This window comes from Podarcis raffonei, chromosome 3 (genome assembly GCF_027172205.1).
Source record: "Podarcis raffonei isolate rPodRaf1 chromosome 3, rPodRaf1.pri, whole genome shotgun sequence".
Lineage (NCBI taxonomy): Eukaryota > Metazoa > Chordata > Lepidosauria > Squamata > Lacertidae > Podarcis > Podarcis raffonei.
In genome coordinates, this window is record NC_070604.1 from 93,533,061 (window position 1) to 93,550,939 (window position 17,879).

A 17,879-nucleotide genomic window follows, 5' to 3' on the forward strand; every position below is an offset into this window, starting at 1 on the left:
GGAATCAGGCTGCAGGGTGATGGTGATGCAGTAAGGATTCCCTGCTCTTCTATATGGTATGAGCTGGGAAAGGTGGTAGGCGGAACAGCCATTTCCCCCTTCCTGCAGGCAGGGGCTGGATTGCCTAGTGGCTGCAATCTGTTAGTTTGAAGTCTTCAAGAGTTTTTCTTATGTTTAACCTTAAAATAAAGTAGCCTCAGTTCAACTCCAGCCCGTGTGTCTGTCTCTTTATTCTGCCATCTTGTCGCACGCTGCATATACCCAGCATGGCACAATAAAAATGAAAAACAATTGTAATATGATATACCTGGGCATATTCTTCCACAGTCTGTGTTTCTGCAGCCATAATTTCTTCATCCTGTTTAACAATAGCTCGAACTTGCTCCACAACTAATGCATCTTTGTGAAGCTTTTCCACAAGTTCCTCTATTTCCTGGTAGGAGAGATCCATTTCTCAGTCAATTAAATTTATTGCAGAATATCTTAATCAATAATTAATCTAGTATTTTGGCTGTTTTATGAACTACTCAGCAAGTCCTTAATGTGATGGCAAAGATGACATGAACAGTAAGTACATAAGGACTGTGCTGCTGGATCAGGGCAAAACATTCTTCTGTTCCAGCAGTAGTGTCAAGTCACATGCTCCTGAAAGACTTGTAGGCATGGTGTGATATTGATAGCTATCTCCTGTTGCTTGTGCTACCACCTGGTAATCAAAGGAACACCACCTTTCAGCAGAACCACATTCAGAGATGCAGGTCAAAGCTAAAGGCACAGCATGCAAAGCTGTGCTATGTGGGAAACTGCAGTCAGGCCTAACTATACATGAATCCTAGTTACATGTATGAAGGGGTTAAGACAACAGAGCTGTGTTCCTAGACTCAGCTAGGTCACACACCCTTTTCTCTGATGAGAGAGGAAGTGGAACCTCTTCCTGTCCCTCTCCTTCTGACCAAGGAAGACGTGTCTAAGCAATCTCCAAGTTTAGAGCAGATGCAGAAACTGCCATCTTGACCATTGGACCTGCTATTGTTCTTGTCCATTCAATCTGCCAGAGCCTGCCTTCGCATGCAGGAGATAGACAAGTCCCAAACTCACTGAGGCTTTAAGACCGATTGAGTGCCCTTCATCAGGTTTAGCAAACCAGTCAAAGCACAATATGTCGCCCACCAGAGATACTGCCCATGTCAAACTCTCATTATTTAACTTTTGTATCCCATCCCTCCTAGAGACTGTGACAGAGAGCCCAAGACAGAGAGCCCAAGAAACAAAGGATTAGAGTGAAGGCAATTTAAAACCCATGCTTAGTCACTGCAAAGTCCTATAGGAAAAAATAATACAATATACAGGCCTAAGTTACTTTTTTAATGGGAAGACTTAATTAAATCTGTACTATTCACATGTTACTGCCCAACTTTTCAGAACAGAGGTCTCCTTTTTATATTAAAAAAACCCAGGGAACAGCAGCTTGTGGGGGAGCCAGAAAGTTTGACCAACTAACCTCATTTGTGTAGAGGAAGAAGAAGAACTCTGCCACAGCTTCAGGGGGTGATGAGGGTAAAGGCACTCCCTCTAGGTAGCTGTAGATGAGCTTGCTCATCCTAAGAGTAAGATTGGAGCAGCCAGGGAGTGAGGTTGGGGAAAGAATGTGCATTTACTAGCTTCTAAATGAAAGGGGGAAGTAAAATGAACATGCCGGGCAAGGAAAAGTTTTTAAGAAAAGGAAAATAGGAAAATAGCTGTCCTTTACAGTGAGCCAAAATGAAGTGGAAATATAAACCGTGGGTTAACCTGGACTTTTCAGTAAGGTACTATAAGCTGAAACCTTTTTTTGTTGTTGTTGTTTAAAAGCGGTTTTCTTTAGGGAGCCTGTACTGGCAAGTGAAGCCAATGACAAGAACCAGGCAAAGGCACACCTTCAAAGGTTCTAAACGCATAAACGTGCAGTGCTGAGGAATAGTTCCTTGATCAGAAACCCTGAATTGTCCACCCCAAGCCCTGCCTTATTTCTTCCCCCAAACATCAAGCGAAGGGGGGGGGGTGGCTTAGAGAAACCAAGAGGGGTGAGGTTTAAGCGCACAGTCTATTCCAAGCCCTGGCAGCCTTTAAAATTTTACAGGGGGCTCCCGATTTAAGTGGTACCAATGGAAAGGATGGCAGGGTAAATTAAACCCACGCTAAAAGAGTAATAAATCAATAAACGACAGGCACAAACACACGCTGCAAGCACACACACACACACGACTTAAAATTAGAGAGGAACAGGAAAAGGAACCCTGAGGATCATCTAGTCCAACCCCAGCAATGCAGAAATATTCAGCTGTCCCATACAGGGATCGAACTTGCAACCTTGGCATTATCAGCACCATGCTCTAACCAACTGAGCTATCCAGGCTCTCAAGGACAATGGAGGGGGGAAACGCACCAGCACCCTGGCCAACAAATTAAAATGTAAGGCAAACCCACTCAGTCACCCAGACCAGCCATGCAATTGGACAGGCAAGGGCAATAGAGGGAAAACATACAAGCACCCTGACCAAAAATTAAATAAAACGCACAGCCACCAAGGCAGAGGAAGGGGAAGGAAAGCGAGGAGACGACGGAGAAAGACGGAGCCACACTCACACTCAGACCTTGCTGGGGGCACGTGCTGGGCAAGGGAACAAGCTGCAGCCTAAGAAAGGTAATTCGCACTCAGACCGCACAAACAAATCAAGCACCAGGAGTGGGGGGAAATAGAAGGTTAAATGTAGGTTTTTACACAGAAAAGAGAACACAGCAAGGCAAGCCTGGATGCCTGGGTTTTTAAAAGCAGTAAAGCAATGAGCGCACGCAAGCCTCCTAAAGTTAAAAGGCAAGCCAGGAACCAGGCAGCCTCCACACACACAGACCTCCCCCCCACTCCAAACCTCGTGGCTCTTCCCTGTGATGACTGTGATGACTCGCGACGAGACGACGGAGAAGAATGAGGCCGAGGAGAGGCTGGCGCTGCAGCAAAAGGCTGCTGTAAACGCCCCCTCGGAGGCACCTGGTTGGATGCCTGCCGAGGGGCGTGGGCGCCAGCCAGGTGAGAGGAGGAGGCAGGGGGCTAACGCCCCCTGCTAGGGGCGGTGCTTGGGCTCCCACCCACAACCACTCCCCTCTCTTCCAGGGAGGAGAGTCTTTACTAGCTTCTAAATGAAAGGTGGAATGCTTGGGAGCTGTGTCTTTGGTGTGAGCATCATCGGTGCTATTTTATGGCTGTACTAATTTATATTGTTTCAGTTGACTTAACATATCATTAAAAAAAAACAACCAGTCTGCTCACTGAGCCTATCTACCTAAACAAGAATGCAAAAATAAATGATATATATGAAAAAAATAATCCTTATTCAAGCGGGATATTAAATGACATGCTGTCACTAACAAGGGTTGGCAACCTGGAGTCATGGGCACCAGTTAAGATCTCTGTGGGCCCTGGGATGATTATCTCTGTTAAAAGGTGGGTCCAAAGGTAGTTGGTATTGCTTGGTATTTGATGTTAACTTCTGTATATTGTTTTTTCTTTGTTTGTTTTTCAAGCTTGAATAAAAATAGCTTCAGATAGATAGATAGATAGATAGATAGATAGATATGCAAAGAACATCGGGACATAGTTTCCAAAATGAGCATCTAAGACAGGGTAGTCCATGTGGTGCTGTCCAAATGTTGTTGAACTACAACAACCCATCATCCCCAACTACTGACCATGCTGACTGGGGTTGATGGGAGGTGGAGTTCAACAAAATTAGCTAACCTTAATCTAAGGTCTATCTATGGCAGAGTAACCACTGTCAAAAGCTCTGCCTCTTATCTATTTTTAATTATTGTTTTCAAATGATCATTTGCTATTAATATTGTACTGTTTACCGGTAACCAGGCCACATATAAATCTATATAAAATATAGCTTATATGCTCTAAATTTTGAAATGAATCCAGATACTGTAGATCACTAAATGTTTTGAAAGAACAACAAAGCAGATTTGAATGAAATTTTACCTTTGATTTTTTCTCTATTTGAGGACCAAGGACAAGTAACTCATTTTGCATAACTGTAATCTGTGAGGTTGCTTCTAGTATTTTGGTCAGACCAGAATGATAGCAAGTTCTAAAATTAAAAATAGTTAAAATCCAATCACAGTCTGGTCTGTTCTGTTACATATATTGAAATAGTCGTATATTGTGTTTGCTTGCATGACAATAGCATTTTGCAAGACACTGTAAATCTGTGGGCTCCCAGACAGACTATTGTAGCAGTTTGCTTCTCTTCGGTTCATTTTGCTGCTGCACTGAAATAGGAACAAGGTTTGTTCACAGTTATAAAGGTAAAGGTACCCCTGCCCATACGGGCCAGTTGTGTCCGACTCTAGGGTTGTGCGCCCATCTCACTTAAGAGGCTAGGGGCCAGCACTGTCCGGAGACACTTCCGGGTCACGTGGCCAGCGTGCCGAAGCTGCTCTGGCGAGCCAGCACCAGCGCAGTGCACAGAAACACCGTTTACCTTCCCGCTATAAAGCAGTACCTATTTATCTACTTGCACTTAAGAGTGCTTTCGAACTGCTAGGTGGGCAGGAGCTGGGACCGAACGACGGAGCTCACCCCGCTGCGGGGATTCGAACTGCCGACCATACGATCGGCAAGTCCTAGGTGTTGAGGTTTTACCCAGCGCCACCCGCGTCCCTGTTCACAGTTATAGGTCATGGTTATTGAGAAGAGGGCTCAACCACAAGTCCCAGTTAGGATGACATGCTAAACCAAACTTTGATTAAGCACAGAATTTGCGGTAAAAAGGATCATGGAGGAACAAAGAGGCTGTGAGCTCCTCTCTGGGAGCCAGCACATTCATATGGTTTTGCCATGCCACATTTGGGCTTACTGTGTTGTGCAAACCAGATAATTGTAAATTAATCTGTGTCTCCTGAGCTAACTGACAGTTATAAGCCTCTGAACTATTGGAGCAGTTATGTATGCATAGGGTTATGCCGAATCTGACAATTTCTGTTTCTTTCTGTTTCTTATTTTTCCAGTCTTCAGTTATCCACATTTCTACATCACTTTGGAATTTTTTATTTAAAAGTCCTCATGAAAATTCATCAGCATTTTGGTGCATAATTCTCCAAATATATATATTTTCTATACAATGTTGCTTAATATCCATGTTTATGTACGCAATTTCCCCTAATATAATGCATTTTGTATCTTATTTTCATCAGCATATGCATTTCTATGTACATTTTACTCTAGCATATACATTTTTGGGCACATTGCTTAGGTGGAGATATTGTATTGCAAAATTTGTACAGAAGCGCGGGTTTTGAAGGGTGGCTACATTTTGGTTCACATATTGTTACTGAAAGTGCAAATTAAATAGGCTTACCTTTAAACTGAGCTGACTAAATTTATTATCAATCCCTGCCTATGGATGAGGTCTGTCAGGGAACTGCCATCGGAGCCAGGAGTGGAGGCAAGGCTCCCAAGCGATGCCGGAGAAGGGCCCAGCAGGGAGAGAGGAGACTCATCGGCCGGGGAAGGAAATCAGTGTGACACCAGGGAGAAAGGGGGGCAGAGGAGGGCTTCGGAGAGATGGCTCCAGGACTCTTTGCCAGAGACCAGCGGGGAGAGCACGGGTCCTCCGCTGCCCACACCCACCCTGCGCAGAAGACTTCCGCGCAGGGAGGCTAGGCGGAGACTTGGCGTCAAAGAACTTTTATGCTGGAAGAAGTTCAGGAAACGCCCACTGACGGATTCTGCCAGTGACTGAGACAGCCGGGGAGTCAGGGCTGTCCAGCCAGGGAAAGGTTTAACCAGGCAACCTTGCCAAGAGTGGCGGCAACTTACGCACGAGCAACCCCAATTTCCATTACAAGGTCCATCCTAAGTCAGGGAGGCTGGATGGTCTGCCATTTCAAAGCTAAGGCTGTGTTGTATTGTTTCATACCTGTCACTCATAATTTTCTCTTTCATTGACTTCAGTATGGTTGAAAAGGTGTTTATGAACTGTAGATAACTATTGGGAGTGATGTAGTAATGCCTTTTAGTTTCCTTCAAGTACTTTTCAGTTATGATAGATACATTTTTATGAATATTAACACATATCTGAACAAGCACACTTAAGTTCTGGAAAGAAACACAAAAAGGAAAATAATATATATTTATATCACATTTCTGTTTAAGGACATTTTGTTTGTAGTGTATTATGATAAATGATAAAACATGTATTTCTTACGTGACTGCTGTTCTGTACTTGCCTCTTTAGGTAACCAAACTAATGGGATGTGCACATAACATAACTTTGAATATTGCAGCACTCTGATTACAGGCATTCCTGTCCCTCCCCCAGTTAATCCTATTCAAGCAAACATCAGAGATGAAGCCGGTATTCTTCTAGACAACATCGTGATATAGACAACAAAAGAAGGGACATCTTACTTACCATTTTAATTCACCTCAAGTTATAGAGTTATAGATGCCCTCCATATGTTTTAGACTATAACTCCCATCATCCCTAACCATTGGTTATGCTCTTGGACTGATGATGATTGTGGTGTAAAACATCTGGAGGGCTCCACATGGACTACTCCTGCTTTAAAACCTTGTCCTGAATTTACAAAAACAGATTAGAATAATATATGCAAAGTTTGAATTTGTACCAAATGCTTATTGAAAATCAACATGACCTCACTAGTGAGAACTATAACAAAATATGAAATTACAGTTTACCACATGTTAAAATGTACAAATATGCTACCTGATTCTGAAATGTGTTGTCCTGTTTAAAGTAACTTTGTGCAACATGGCAAAGGGCTTCTTCAGGCCAAGTGTCATACCAGTCAACTGTACAGCAATTAATAGTGGCAGGATATGTCCGACAACGCTGACGGAAGGTCAGTCCTGCATAACTTGTTGTCAAAACAATATGAAGATTGCTGCGTACTTTCTGAAAAAGATTTAATCATTTGTGGAAAACTTAACCCATATATATCATTTTTCAAAATTATGCATGCAGGAATGTTTAGATTGTCATATTAGTGGTCAATCAAATGCACACATGCTAATTTCCTTCCCCCCCTTTATCAAGAGAGATTCACATATATATTCCTCTTAATTTACATTAATAGTATACTATTACCTCCTATTTATTATTTCTAGCTAAAAAGTCACTCATATACTTTGAAAGTTATACCTTCCCTCCCTCAGCAACTTCATGTTAAACAGCATGAAGAACAAAGTAGAACCCCATGGAGCCCCCATGGGGGGTTGAGAAGCAGTCCCCCAGCACTGCCTTTCTGTGCCCTACTTGTCAGCTAAAACTAAACGGAGCCCTCAAGTCCCATTTATTGTAGATGGTACAGAAGAATGCCACGGTCAATGGTCCAGCAAAAGCAACAGTAATCCTTGCCTAGTTACTGACATAGATAATCTACCAAGGTGATCAAGGCCATTTCAGGCCTGAACCCAGATTGTGAGGGATCCAAGCAATCAGCATCAACCAAGAAAGTTGAGACACCATTACTTATTTAAGCCTCTTGCTCAGGGGTCCTCAAACTATGGTCCGCAGGCCGGATCTGGCCCGCCAGGGTCCTAAATCCTGCCCGCCTGGCCATTGCCGAACCCGCTGCGAAGCTGTTGAGGAGACTCAAGCAGCAGCGGCTCTGCTCAAGAAGCTGTGGCTGGTTTACCTCAGCATGCGGGGACTGACCGAGCGGGCAGCTGCCCCCCAATCAAGTAAATAAATAAGAATACTTAAGTAACTGACCATTTGCTTCACAGATAACTTGGTTCTGCCCCCTCCCCCAACATAAAGACTGCTCCCCTAAAAACAAATCCTGGCTACACCCATGTCCTAGACCTTGCATTAAATGTGTCAAATATAAGTGATTTTATCAGCAAAGTATTTAACAAATCAGTCACAGCAGGCCATCCTTCAGATTCAGTTGTGAAGTTCGGGAAATGGACTGGGATCTCTGTACTTCCTGAAGTCTGCATTTCCTGCCAATGGATATTATATGGCAGTATCTATCCTTCTGGTGTACTATTTTTAAAGGGAGAACTAATGATCCCTTCACCACTTAAAACAGCTCTACTGGCTGCCACTGAGTCAATGCAGTGGAAGAGCAAAATGTTTTGCCACAGAGTAGGCTCTAAAGCGTATTAAGCAAGATTCCTTCAGTCTTACAGGATGTTTGAGCTCTGGCCAATGGGAGAGGGCCCACAGAATGATTGTGCCTTCAATAATTTGTTCAATGTTTGATGCTGTCGGACAGGATCTTGTGAAGGATTCTTTACTAAATCCTCCAACCAGACCATGCATGTTCATGCACAGGATGAAGTAGAACAAGCTGCCTGGACTAAGGTCCCAACAGTAGCCTGCCCAGTTTCTGTTCTTTAATCTCATAATCTTCTTCCTGAAGCTACCATTAATGACAGTGGTTGAAACCCCCAAATAAAGAACAGGGACAGCAAGTAACAAAAATGGTAAATATGAAATAAAGGGGTTGGGAAAGTAGCAGGAACAAAAATGAAGCCAAACACCAGAAGAAAAGGAAAGGCAGTTTTTTGTTTTGTTTTTGAAAAGAAGGAAAGCGGTAAGAGCAACGAAGCCAGAATTGAATTAAAAGGCAAGAGAGTGGCTTTTCAGATCTTTGACAGAACCTCTGAATGAGATAGCAGGGAAATCCATTGAAGGCATCTGAAAACCAATTTGATCTATCTTTCTCAGAATGGCTATTGCTTTTCCCTTCCATCTTTTTTTTTGTTTTGTTCCACTACTCCAACATTCATTCAGCATTTTGTGCCCACTGAGCATTTTCACTGAGTTGTTTTCAAATTCCTCCCCCTCACTTAGAAAGAAATGGGCTTCATTCCTTCCCCCATTCACTTTTTTGTGGGGAAGTATGTGACCAATAACTCAGTCACTTGTGGATGCTGATGTTTTAGCTACAAAAGATCCACACTCAGAGAATGAGTTGCATATAGGACTTCAAAATGATACATGCAACATAAATTTAATTTTAAATGAAAACCATTAGGGTCTGGTATTCTTTCCACTAAATTAAATATGAAAATAGTGCTCCGAAAGTTTTGCATACATGAAGCTGAGGTAAATGTGTTAAAACACATTCTCTCCAGTATATTTGTACTGATATATTTAAAATGTCACCTGTAAGAAAAATGAGTAGATATCATCGATTGTGTTAGAGTACTTAGCCTTTTCAGCAACAGATACAAGTGGTACCATGATGTTATCCAACTCATCCTTCTCAAATAAATTGGGCACTTGTCCTGATTTCAGGATACAGCTCAGGTCTTCTAAAAATGCCTCCTATTAAAAAATGGTATTAATTAGCAACCTGCTCAGGGCTAGTTAGTTTGCCAAATAACTAAGACAGCCTTCACCAACAACATGCCCTTCAAATGTTTTGGGCTGCAACTCCCATCATCTCTACCTAGCAGAGCCATGTGGCTGCAACAGATGGGAATTTAGTCCAAAACATCCAGAGGGCATGAGCTTGGTGAACGTTGAACTATGGTCATGCTGAAGTTTCCAAACCATGTTCAGAGTCAGCCCCACATATAATTCCCTGCATTATATGTAATCTTGTGACCAGAGGATAGATGGCAGAAGTTAGGCTATCCCTGCCCAGATAGAAGCACAGCTGGGTCACCAGCTTAAGCTGATGGGTTCAAGCCACTGAGGTCACCTGGGTCTCAAATGACAGCAATGTATCCAGAAGTACGCTCAAGCTGTGCACCCACTCCTTCAGCCAAAAATTCTCATTTCAATCAATGTTAACAGGTGTACCTACTATTAAAGCACCTATCTGAAAATTTTGGTTTCTCTCCCCCCCCTTACATTGTTTTCTGCATTTCCACATCATTTTGTGATTTGGGGGGGGGGGGCAATTCATGATAATTCACCAGCAATTTAGTATACAGTGGTACCTCGGGTTAAGTACTTAATTCGTTCTGGAGGTCCGTTCTTAACCTGAATCTGTTCTTGACCTGAAGCACCACTTTAGCTAATGGGGCCTCCTGCTGCCACCGATTTTTGTTCTCATCCTGAAGCAAAGTTCTTAACCCGAGGTACTATTTCTGGGTTAGCGGAGTCTGTAACCTGAAGCGTATGTAACCTGAAGCGTATATTTGTATTCAATTTGTTTTATCATAGAGATTTTTGCAAAGCAATTTCTGCCAATGTATTGGGGATGTGCTTGTTATTTCACTATATTTCTCATATATGCATTTCTACACACTCTTTAACAGGGTATAATTAACAGGGTATAAATCCAAGGATTCCCTGGCAGACGAGGGAGGGGCATCCCTCGCAGAGGATTTGAATGCCTTTTTTGCCCGTTTTGAAGTAACATCTGCAGCAACACCTGCTGAGGCTTTACCACCACCACCACCACTCCCTGGGAAGGCTTTGCCATCATCACTACCATCACCATCATCAGTACAAAGGAATGTAGCAGTCTCTGTGGAAAAAGAAGAGATGAGGAAGGTGTTGAAGGGAATCAACCCAAGGAAGGCCACAGGGCCAGATGGGGTAGCTGGAAGGGTATTGAGAGACTGTGCAGATCAACTAGCAGGAGTTTTCACTGGGATTTTAAATCGATCCCTAGCCCAGGCTATTGTTCCATCCTGCCTAAAGTCCTCTATTATCGTTCCAATAGCAAAAAAACCTAACCCGGAAGAACTGAATGACTTTCGTCCAGTAGCACTCACACCTATAATCATGAAGTGCTTTGAAAAGCTGGTACGAAATCATGTCATTGCCTGCCTACCAGAGGGACTGGACACATTCCAATTTGCTTATAAAACGAAAAGATCGACAGAGGACGCTGTGGCGATTGCCCTCCATGCCGTCCTTGCACATTTGGAGCAGCGGGGGGGTTATGCCAGACTGCTTTTTTTAGATTTCAGCTCGGCATTTAATACCATTCTACCACAGCGTCTGATGTCTAAACTGGAAGATCTGGGGCTTCCGTTATCACTTTGTGGGTGGATATTGGACTTTTTGTCAGACCGCTCCCAGAGGGTTCGGTTGGGCCCTTATACCTCTAAAATGCTTAAGACTAACATAGGAACACCACAGGGATGCGTACTCAGTCCGCTCCTTTATATTCTCTACACGTACGATTGTGTCGCTGCTCACCCTAGTAATAGGGTTGTCAAATTTGCAGATGACACAACCGTGATTGGGCTCATCCCTGAAAGGGAGGGTGAAACGCACTATAGAGATGAGGTGGAGCGGCTGACAGAGTGGTGCAGAGCTAACAACTTGCTCATAAATACAAGGAAGACAAAGGAGCTTGTGGTGGACTTCAGGAGACAGAAGAGCAATATCCAGCCACTTTTGATTGATGGGGTCTGTGTGGAGAGGGTAACAACGTTCAGATTTTTGGGCATTGAATTACAAGAGGATCTGTCCTGGAGTGTCAACACAAGGGGGCTTGTGAAGAAGGCGCAGCAGAGACTGTACTTTTTGAGAATTCTAAGGAAAAACCATCTTCCGCAGAAACTGCTGCTTGCCTTCTATCACTGTGCCATTGAGAGCGTGCTCACTTATGGCTTATGTGTGTGGTACGGAAGCTGTACTACCCAGGACAGGATGGGGTTGTGCAGAGTTGTTAAGGCAGCAGAGAGCATTGTTGGCTGCCCACTCTCCACCTTAGAGCAGATTTATGCCACAAGGTGCCATAGGAAGGCACTGGACATAGTAAAAGATCCATCGCATCCTGGTCACTGTCTCTTCGAGCTCCTGCCGTCGGGACGGAGATACAGGACGATGAAGACAAGAACGAGCCGTCTTAAGAACAGCTTCTTCTCCAGAGCGATCTCAGCCCTGAATGGGAAGCCTGGACTTTGAAAGTCATCTAATCTTCCTTGCTGTACTATACTGTATTGTTTTAATTAGTGTTTTTATGGAGCAGTCGAGTAATTTCGTTGTCCCTGAGAGGGGGCAATGACAATAAAGATATTATTATTATTATTATTATTATTACCCCAGTATATGCATTTTTGTACACCTTACCTGGTTGGAGAATTGCATTGCAAAATTCGGAGAAATGCAAATTTTAAAGGATGGCTGTGTCTTTCAATTTGTGTATTGTTTTGGAAAGTGTAAATTAATTAGATAGGTTCACCTTTAAATTTGAACCGAATTGTATTTGTCCCCCAGCCCTAATTTTGACTAGACTAAGCCTCATTTACCCTTATCTTGTCAGTTACTGGGAAAAGTCACACCTGAATTAAAATGAAAGGAGAAAAATAGGTGGATGTCATCTTTGCTATACTGATACTTCCAAGCCTCATATTCCTGAATGTCCAAAGCTAGCTGTTTCATGCAGATGTTAAAATGCATGAAAAATAAGGAGTCCTTAAAGAAAACAACTCTCATAGGAAATAATGGTTCTCTCCCAGGTCCACCTTTTGAAAACTTCCTACAAGGAAAGAGTAAAACCACTGCAAAGCAATGCCCACACACCCAATCCTAACAAGTGCTGTAGAAGGGTTCCATGAACAGTGGTATATGATGAAATGGATTTAGATAATGTGATATTTGACATTGCACAAGCATACTTCCACTGGTGCAACAGGACTTCCCCGTCCTTGCACTCTCCCTGCACCTCCCTGCACACACATACCAAAATCTGCTCTGGAGGGAGTCCCTCACAAATCATCACCTACTCAACCCTCTTAGTTAGGAATGGGAGATTAGAAAAAGGCCTCCTATTATTCGTAACAAAGGCAGACACAGGTCAAGTGGCCACAGAGCAGAGCAAAGCATGCCAAGCACTTGGTCCAAATCCTTTTGTATCAACAACCAAAACTCGTCCAGCACAACATGACAACACTATCTAATGGAAAAAATTGTGATGTGAGCCAAATATTCAGGTAAAGCAATATGGAAACCACCTAAATATACTATGATTAAAAAATGGACAAACATAACAAGTGTGCAATAAATTTTATGCATCTATTCCAAGTCCAACACATATATTAGAAAGGCTTACTTGAATAATATCAGATTCTGTGATGAGAAAAACAGTCCTCCTGCCTTCCACACCTGCCTGCTTACAAACTTCTTTCAGATCTTCTCTAAAATTTCCATAGGTGTAATTACAGGAAATAGATAACCTGTAGAGGCTGCATGCAGATAAGTAACAGGCTAAGGATGCACAGGTTACCTTCCCAGTTCCACCATGACCAACCTACAGGGGGGGGAAACAGTCTAACTTGAAACCAGAAAAGTTGGATCCGTTAATTCAAAGTCGTGGAAATCACAGGATTTGAGTAGGCTTTTAGGATGTGCATGGTGAATTTAGAGAAAACAAAAATAAATGGAAACAAAAGTAAATAAAAAGCCAGCAAATATTTTGTCACAGCATTTGCCACAGGCACCTTGATGAAACTAAGTACCGTATTTTTCGCACGATTGGACGCACCGGACCATAGGGCGCACCTAGTTTTTTGGGGGGGAAATAAAGGAAAAAAAATTTCCCTTTATTTCCCCCCCCAAAAGCAGGTCAGGGAAACCGAACCAGGTCGAGGAACAGCGGGATAGTGGCGCTGCGCCTCCCTGCTGTCCCCCGAGCTTGTGGGGCTGGCTGATGTCTGCCTGGCGCGAGGGGCGCTCTGCTTCAGGGCGCCCCACCCGCCGGGCGGCAGGCTGCTATCCGCAGCTTGGAGAGCCTTGCAGGGAACTCCTGCAGGGCTCCCCACCCTGCGGATGTCTGCTCGGCGCGAGGGGTGCTCTGCTTCAGGGCGCCCCACCCGCCGGGCGGCAGGCTGCTATCCGCAGCTTGGAGAGCCTTGCAGGGAACTCCTGCAGGGCTCCCCACCCTGCGGATGTCTGCCCGGCGCGAGGGGCGCTCTGATTCAGGGCGCCCCGCCCGCCGGGCGGCAGGCTGCTATCCGCAGCTTGGGGAGCCTTGCAGGGAACTCCTGCAGGGCTCCCCACCCTGCGGATGTCTGCCCGGCGCGAGGGGCGCTCTGATTCAGGGCGCCCCACCCGCCGGGCGGCAGGCTGCTATCCGCAGCTTGGGGAGCCTTGCGGGGAACTCCTGCAGGGCTCCCCACCCTGCGGATGTCTGCTCGGCGCGAGGGGTGCTCTGATTCAGGGCGCCCCACCCGCCGGGCGGCAGGCTGCTATCCGCAGCTTGGAGAGCCTTGCAGGGAACTCCTGCAGGGCTCCCCACCCTGCGGATGTCTGCCCGGCGCGAGGGGCGCTCTGATTCAGGGCGCCCCACCCGCCGGGCGGCAGGCTGCTATCCGCAGCTTGGGGAGCCTTGCAGGGAACTCCTGCAGGGCTCCCCACCCTGCGGATGTCTGCCCGGCGCGAGGGGCGCTCTGATTCAGGGCGCCCCGCCCGCCGGGCGGCAGGCTGCTATCCGCAGCTTGGAGAGCCTTGCGGGGAACTCCTGCAGGGCTCCCCACCCTGCGGATGTCTGCCCGGCGCGAGGGGCGCTCTGATTCAGGGCGCCTCACCCGCCGGGCGGCAGGCTGCTATCCGCAGCTTGGGGAGCCTTGCAGGGAACTCCTGCAGGGCTCCCCACCCTGCGGATGTGTTCCCGAAGCGCCGGGCGCTCTGCTTTCAGGGCGCCCGACGCTCCGGGAAGCAGGCTGCTATCTGCAGCCTAGACATCCCTGCGGGATCTCCCGCAGGGTTGCCTAGGCTGCGGATGAGTTCCCGAAGCGCCGGGCGCTCTGCTTTCAGGGCGCCCGACGCTCCGGGAAGCAGGCTGCTATCCGCAGCCTAGACACAGCTAGCGGAGCGCTAATCCCGAAGCTTGGGGCTGCGGAGCTCAGCGCGCCCCAAGCTTCTGGGTGCCGGCAAGGTCTAGACGGCTAGCGGAGACCTTGCCGGCACCCAGAAGCTTGGGGAGCGCTGAGCTCCGCACGCCCCAAGCTTCGGGATTAATGCAGCGCTCCGCTAGCCGTGGGAGAGCTGGGTCTCCCACGGCTAGCGGATAGCTTCCTGAAGCCTGGAGAGCGAGAGGGGTCGGTGCGCACCCACCCCTCTCACTTTCCAGGCTTCAGCGAAAGCCTGCATTCGCTCCATAGGACGCACACACATTTTCCCTTGCTTTTTAGGAGGGAAAAAGTGCGTCCTATGGTGCGAAAAATACGGTAGCTCTGGAGCTCATCAGTGGCTGAATTAAGACATCCTGGGAATCTGATGCATGTGATCTTGAGTACCTTGATGGAATAAATGTGTGGTATAAACGTAACAAAATAAATGAATAAAACAAAATAATTCAGAAGCCTCACTAGATTAAAAGTGATTTAATTCTATGTTTGTGCATAGAAATGAAGCCTTAGGCTTAGGCTATGTAATGAATCCCTCAGCAATGCAAAGTTTTCTATACTATATATGATCCAACCAAAGTCTATCAGATCCAGAGTTTTAATCACACAGTGGCCAACCACATGTGTGAGGAAAGCTCATAAGCAGGATATGAGCAAAATAGCACTCCTGTTTGTAATTCCTTGCAACTGGTATTCAAAGGTATATTGCTGCATCTCAGATACTGGAGGATATATAATCCTTCTGCTCATAAAAGCAATGATGTAAGAGAAAAAGGAATAAAAATACACTAGTATAAGTTTAAAGAAAATGCTTATTTTGATTTGCCATACTAATTATGAATTGAAATAACTGTCACTGGAATTTTACATATTATAATTAAAAATGGAAGTATAAGCATTTTTTCTTACCAATGTCATATGACTACCATCTTGTCGAAAAATTCTGGCTGCCCTTGTTATATGTTGTATTGCTTCTTTAAAAAATACTATGGAAATACCCTAAGAAAACAAGGAGCATAAATTTTAAACATGTTGTTATAGTCATACTTATACTTATACATATACTTATAAGGATCTTATTCTATTCATAATTATTAAGCATTAGGCATAGGCTTATTGGACACCCGCAAAGCTCCTGGCTCTGCTCCTTCTCTTCCTTGCTGTCACTGTGGCATGCAGCAATCTCCAAACAAAAGAACCCCCAACAAAAAAAGTGTACACTTCCATGATTACACATATAACTTGCAAATTTGCCTGCACATCTAAACAAGGTAATGTGCAAGCCTTGCACATGCAATGGTCCCAGAATAGTCTATGCAAATGGAGTGGAGATAAACATAAGTTTTCCAGATGGGGATTTAAAATATAAATCAAGTGTGCAGTGAACAGCCATTTCATGAAAATGCCTGTGCAAATGTTACCTTTGTGAAATGAATTATTCCTATTTCTAATTTGTACCATTGCTCTCTGGTAGGGGTATTGGAGAATTATGACAAAAATGGAATTGGGAGTAGATATTGCCCATTTCTTTTATTCATCCCATGGAAATCAATAATAATCAATCCAGTGAGCAATATTCACCAGTGCTGCTTTCAGTCCATACATCATCACCACAATAATATTAATTATTAATTATTAATTATTAATGTTATTATTATTATTATTCTCTGCCCATCTGACTGCGTTTCCCCACTCTGGGCAGCGTACAACACATAAAAAATTGTAAAAGATTAGACATTAAAAATTTCCCAATACAGGGTTGCCTTCAGATGTCTTCTAAAAGTCAGATGGTTGTTTGTTTCCTTGACATCTGATGGGAGGGCGTTCCACAGGGTGGGCGCCACTACCGAGAAGGCCCTCTGCCTGATTATGATTATGTTTTCCACCATTTTCACTGTGTTTTATTTGCATCAAAATAAATGGTGTAGAATAATGTAATCACAATACCGTATAATGTACATAATTTCTGTCATTATGTAAATTCATTAAATTACATAATTTCATCACGGTAGACAGGGAGACAAATGTCATTTTTGGCAAAAGGCCAACTGAAGCAAAGCAGAAACAGTGCTGCATGTGATGAATACAGAGTGGAAGTAAAAACGCCTTCTTACAGCCCCCTATTCTCTGGTTACATCTGTACTCATGCAGACCCAATGGAGGTCTACCCATGGAGGACCCATGTTACTTATCTGCATCAGGAGTAGGAATAATACCTGAAACAGAGAAATGGATAAATGCACAAGCAGCAGCAGCAGCAGCAGCAGCAGCAGCAGCAGCAGCAGCAGCAGCAATGGAATTGCTCCTTGTTGCCAGAATGGGGCCACCCATGATCCACCTCATTGTAACCACTTCTAGGTCTTCAGATTTACCTGAGGGCTTACTCCCTGCATTTTAATGCACTGTTCTTCTAGGACCCAAAGTAGATGTGTCTTGTTGGTGACATTTCTATAGACTCTCTTGTGTACAGGCTGGTTTGAATCCAGAAAATCCACAAATAGGGGCGGTTCTTCCATCAACTGATCTTTTGTCCAGGGAATCTATAAAAATATCCTAATTATTTTACACAATAATAGGCAGCAATTGTTCTTTTTACAGCATGGCTTGTGGATTCTGTATGATCCCTTCTTTGATAGCCCAGTCATTTAGTCACCTGGGCCTTACATCTGTCAAAGATTTTATACAGGCCAGTATTTCACTAATGGAAATTAGGACCTTTCTGTTCATGAAAGGTGAGGTAAGGGTTTGAGTTTACCAATAAAGCTTTTCAGACAATGGTATATCAACAGAATCCAGACACAATACTAAGCAATTGCATATGTGCCAGTAGGAAGGAGGAACTAGAAATTCATGTACAGAAATGAGTCTAGTTGCAAAAGCAGTGAGGCAAGCCATATCTGACAATGCAAGACACAGATATATACACAGAGGGACGAATGGGGGTGCTTCTTAAGGTAAGGCAAGCTGCAGGCAGGTAATCCTAATCATTGATCTTTGATATTATAATATGTTATTAAACTTCATCAACGAAATGCGTTGAGGGTGCTAA

General features: G+C 44.4%; 1 protein-coding gene across 3 annotated transcripts in view; it reads right to left on the minus strand.

Annotated features, from left to right (window-relative positions):
- The window catches only part of DNAH14 (dynein axonemal heavy chain 14), a 125,882-nt gene that overhangs the window by 36,534 nt on the left and 71,469 nt on the right, over window positions 1–17,879 (minus strand). For all 3 annotated transcript variants that reach the window (XM_053383036.1, XM_053383037.1, XM_053383038.1), the window contains 8 exons: window positions 17,203–17,370; window positions 15,740–15,829; window positions 13,036–13,233; window positions 9,180–9,341; window positions 6,768–6,956; window positions 5,958–6,136; window positions 4,019–4,127; window positions 308–433 (listed from right to left, as the gene is read on the minus strand). In XM_053383036.1, coding sequence (XP_053239011.1) covers window positions 308–433; window positions 4,019–4,127; window positions 5,958–6,136; window positions 6,768–6,956; window positions 9,180–9,341; window positions 13,036–13,233; window positions 15,740–15,829; window positions 17,203–17,370 — 1,221 coding nt within the window. The remainder of the gene's footprint in view (window positions 1–307; window positions 434–4,018; window positions 4,128–5,957; window positions 6,137–6,767; window positions 6,957–9,179; window positions 9,342–13,035; window positions 13,234–15,739; window positions 15,830–17,202; window positions 17,371–17,879) is intronic.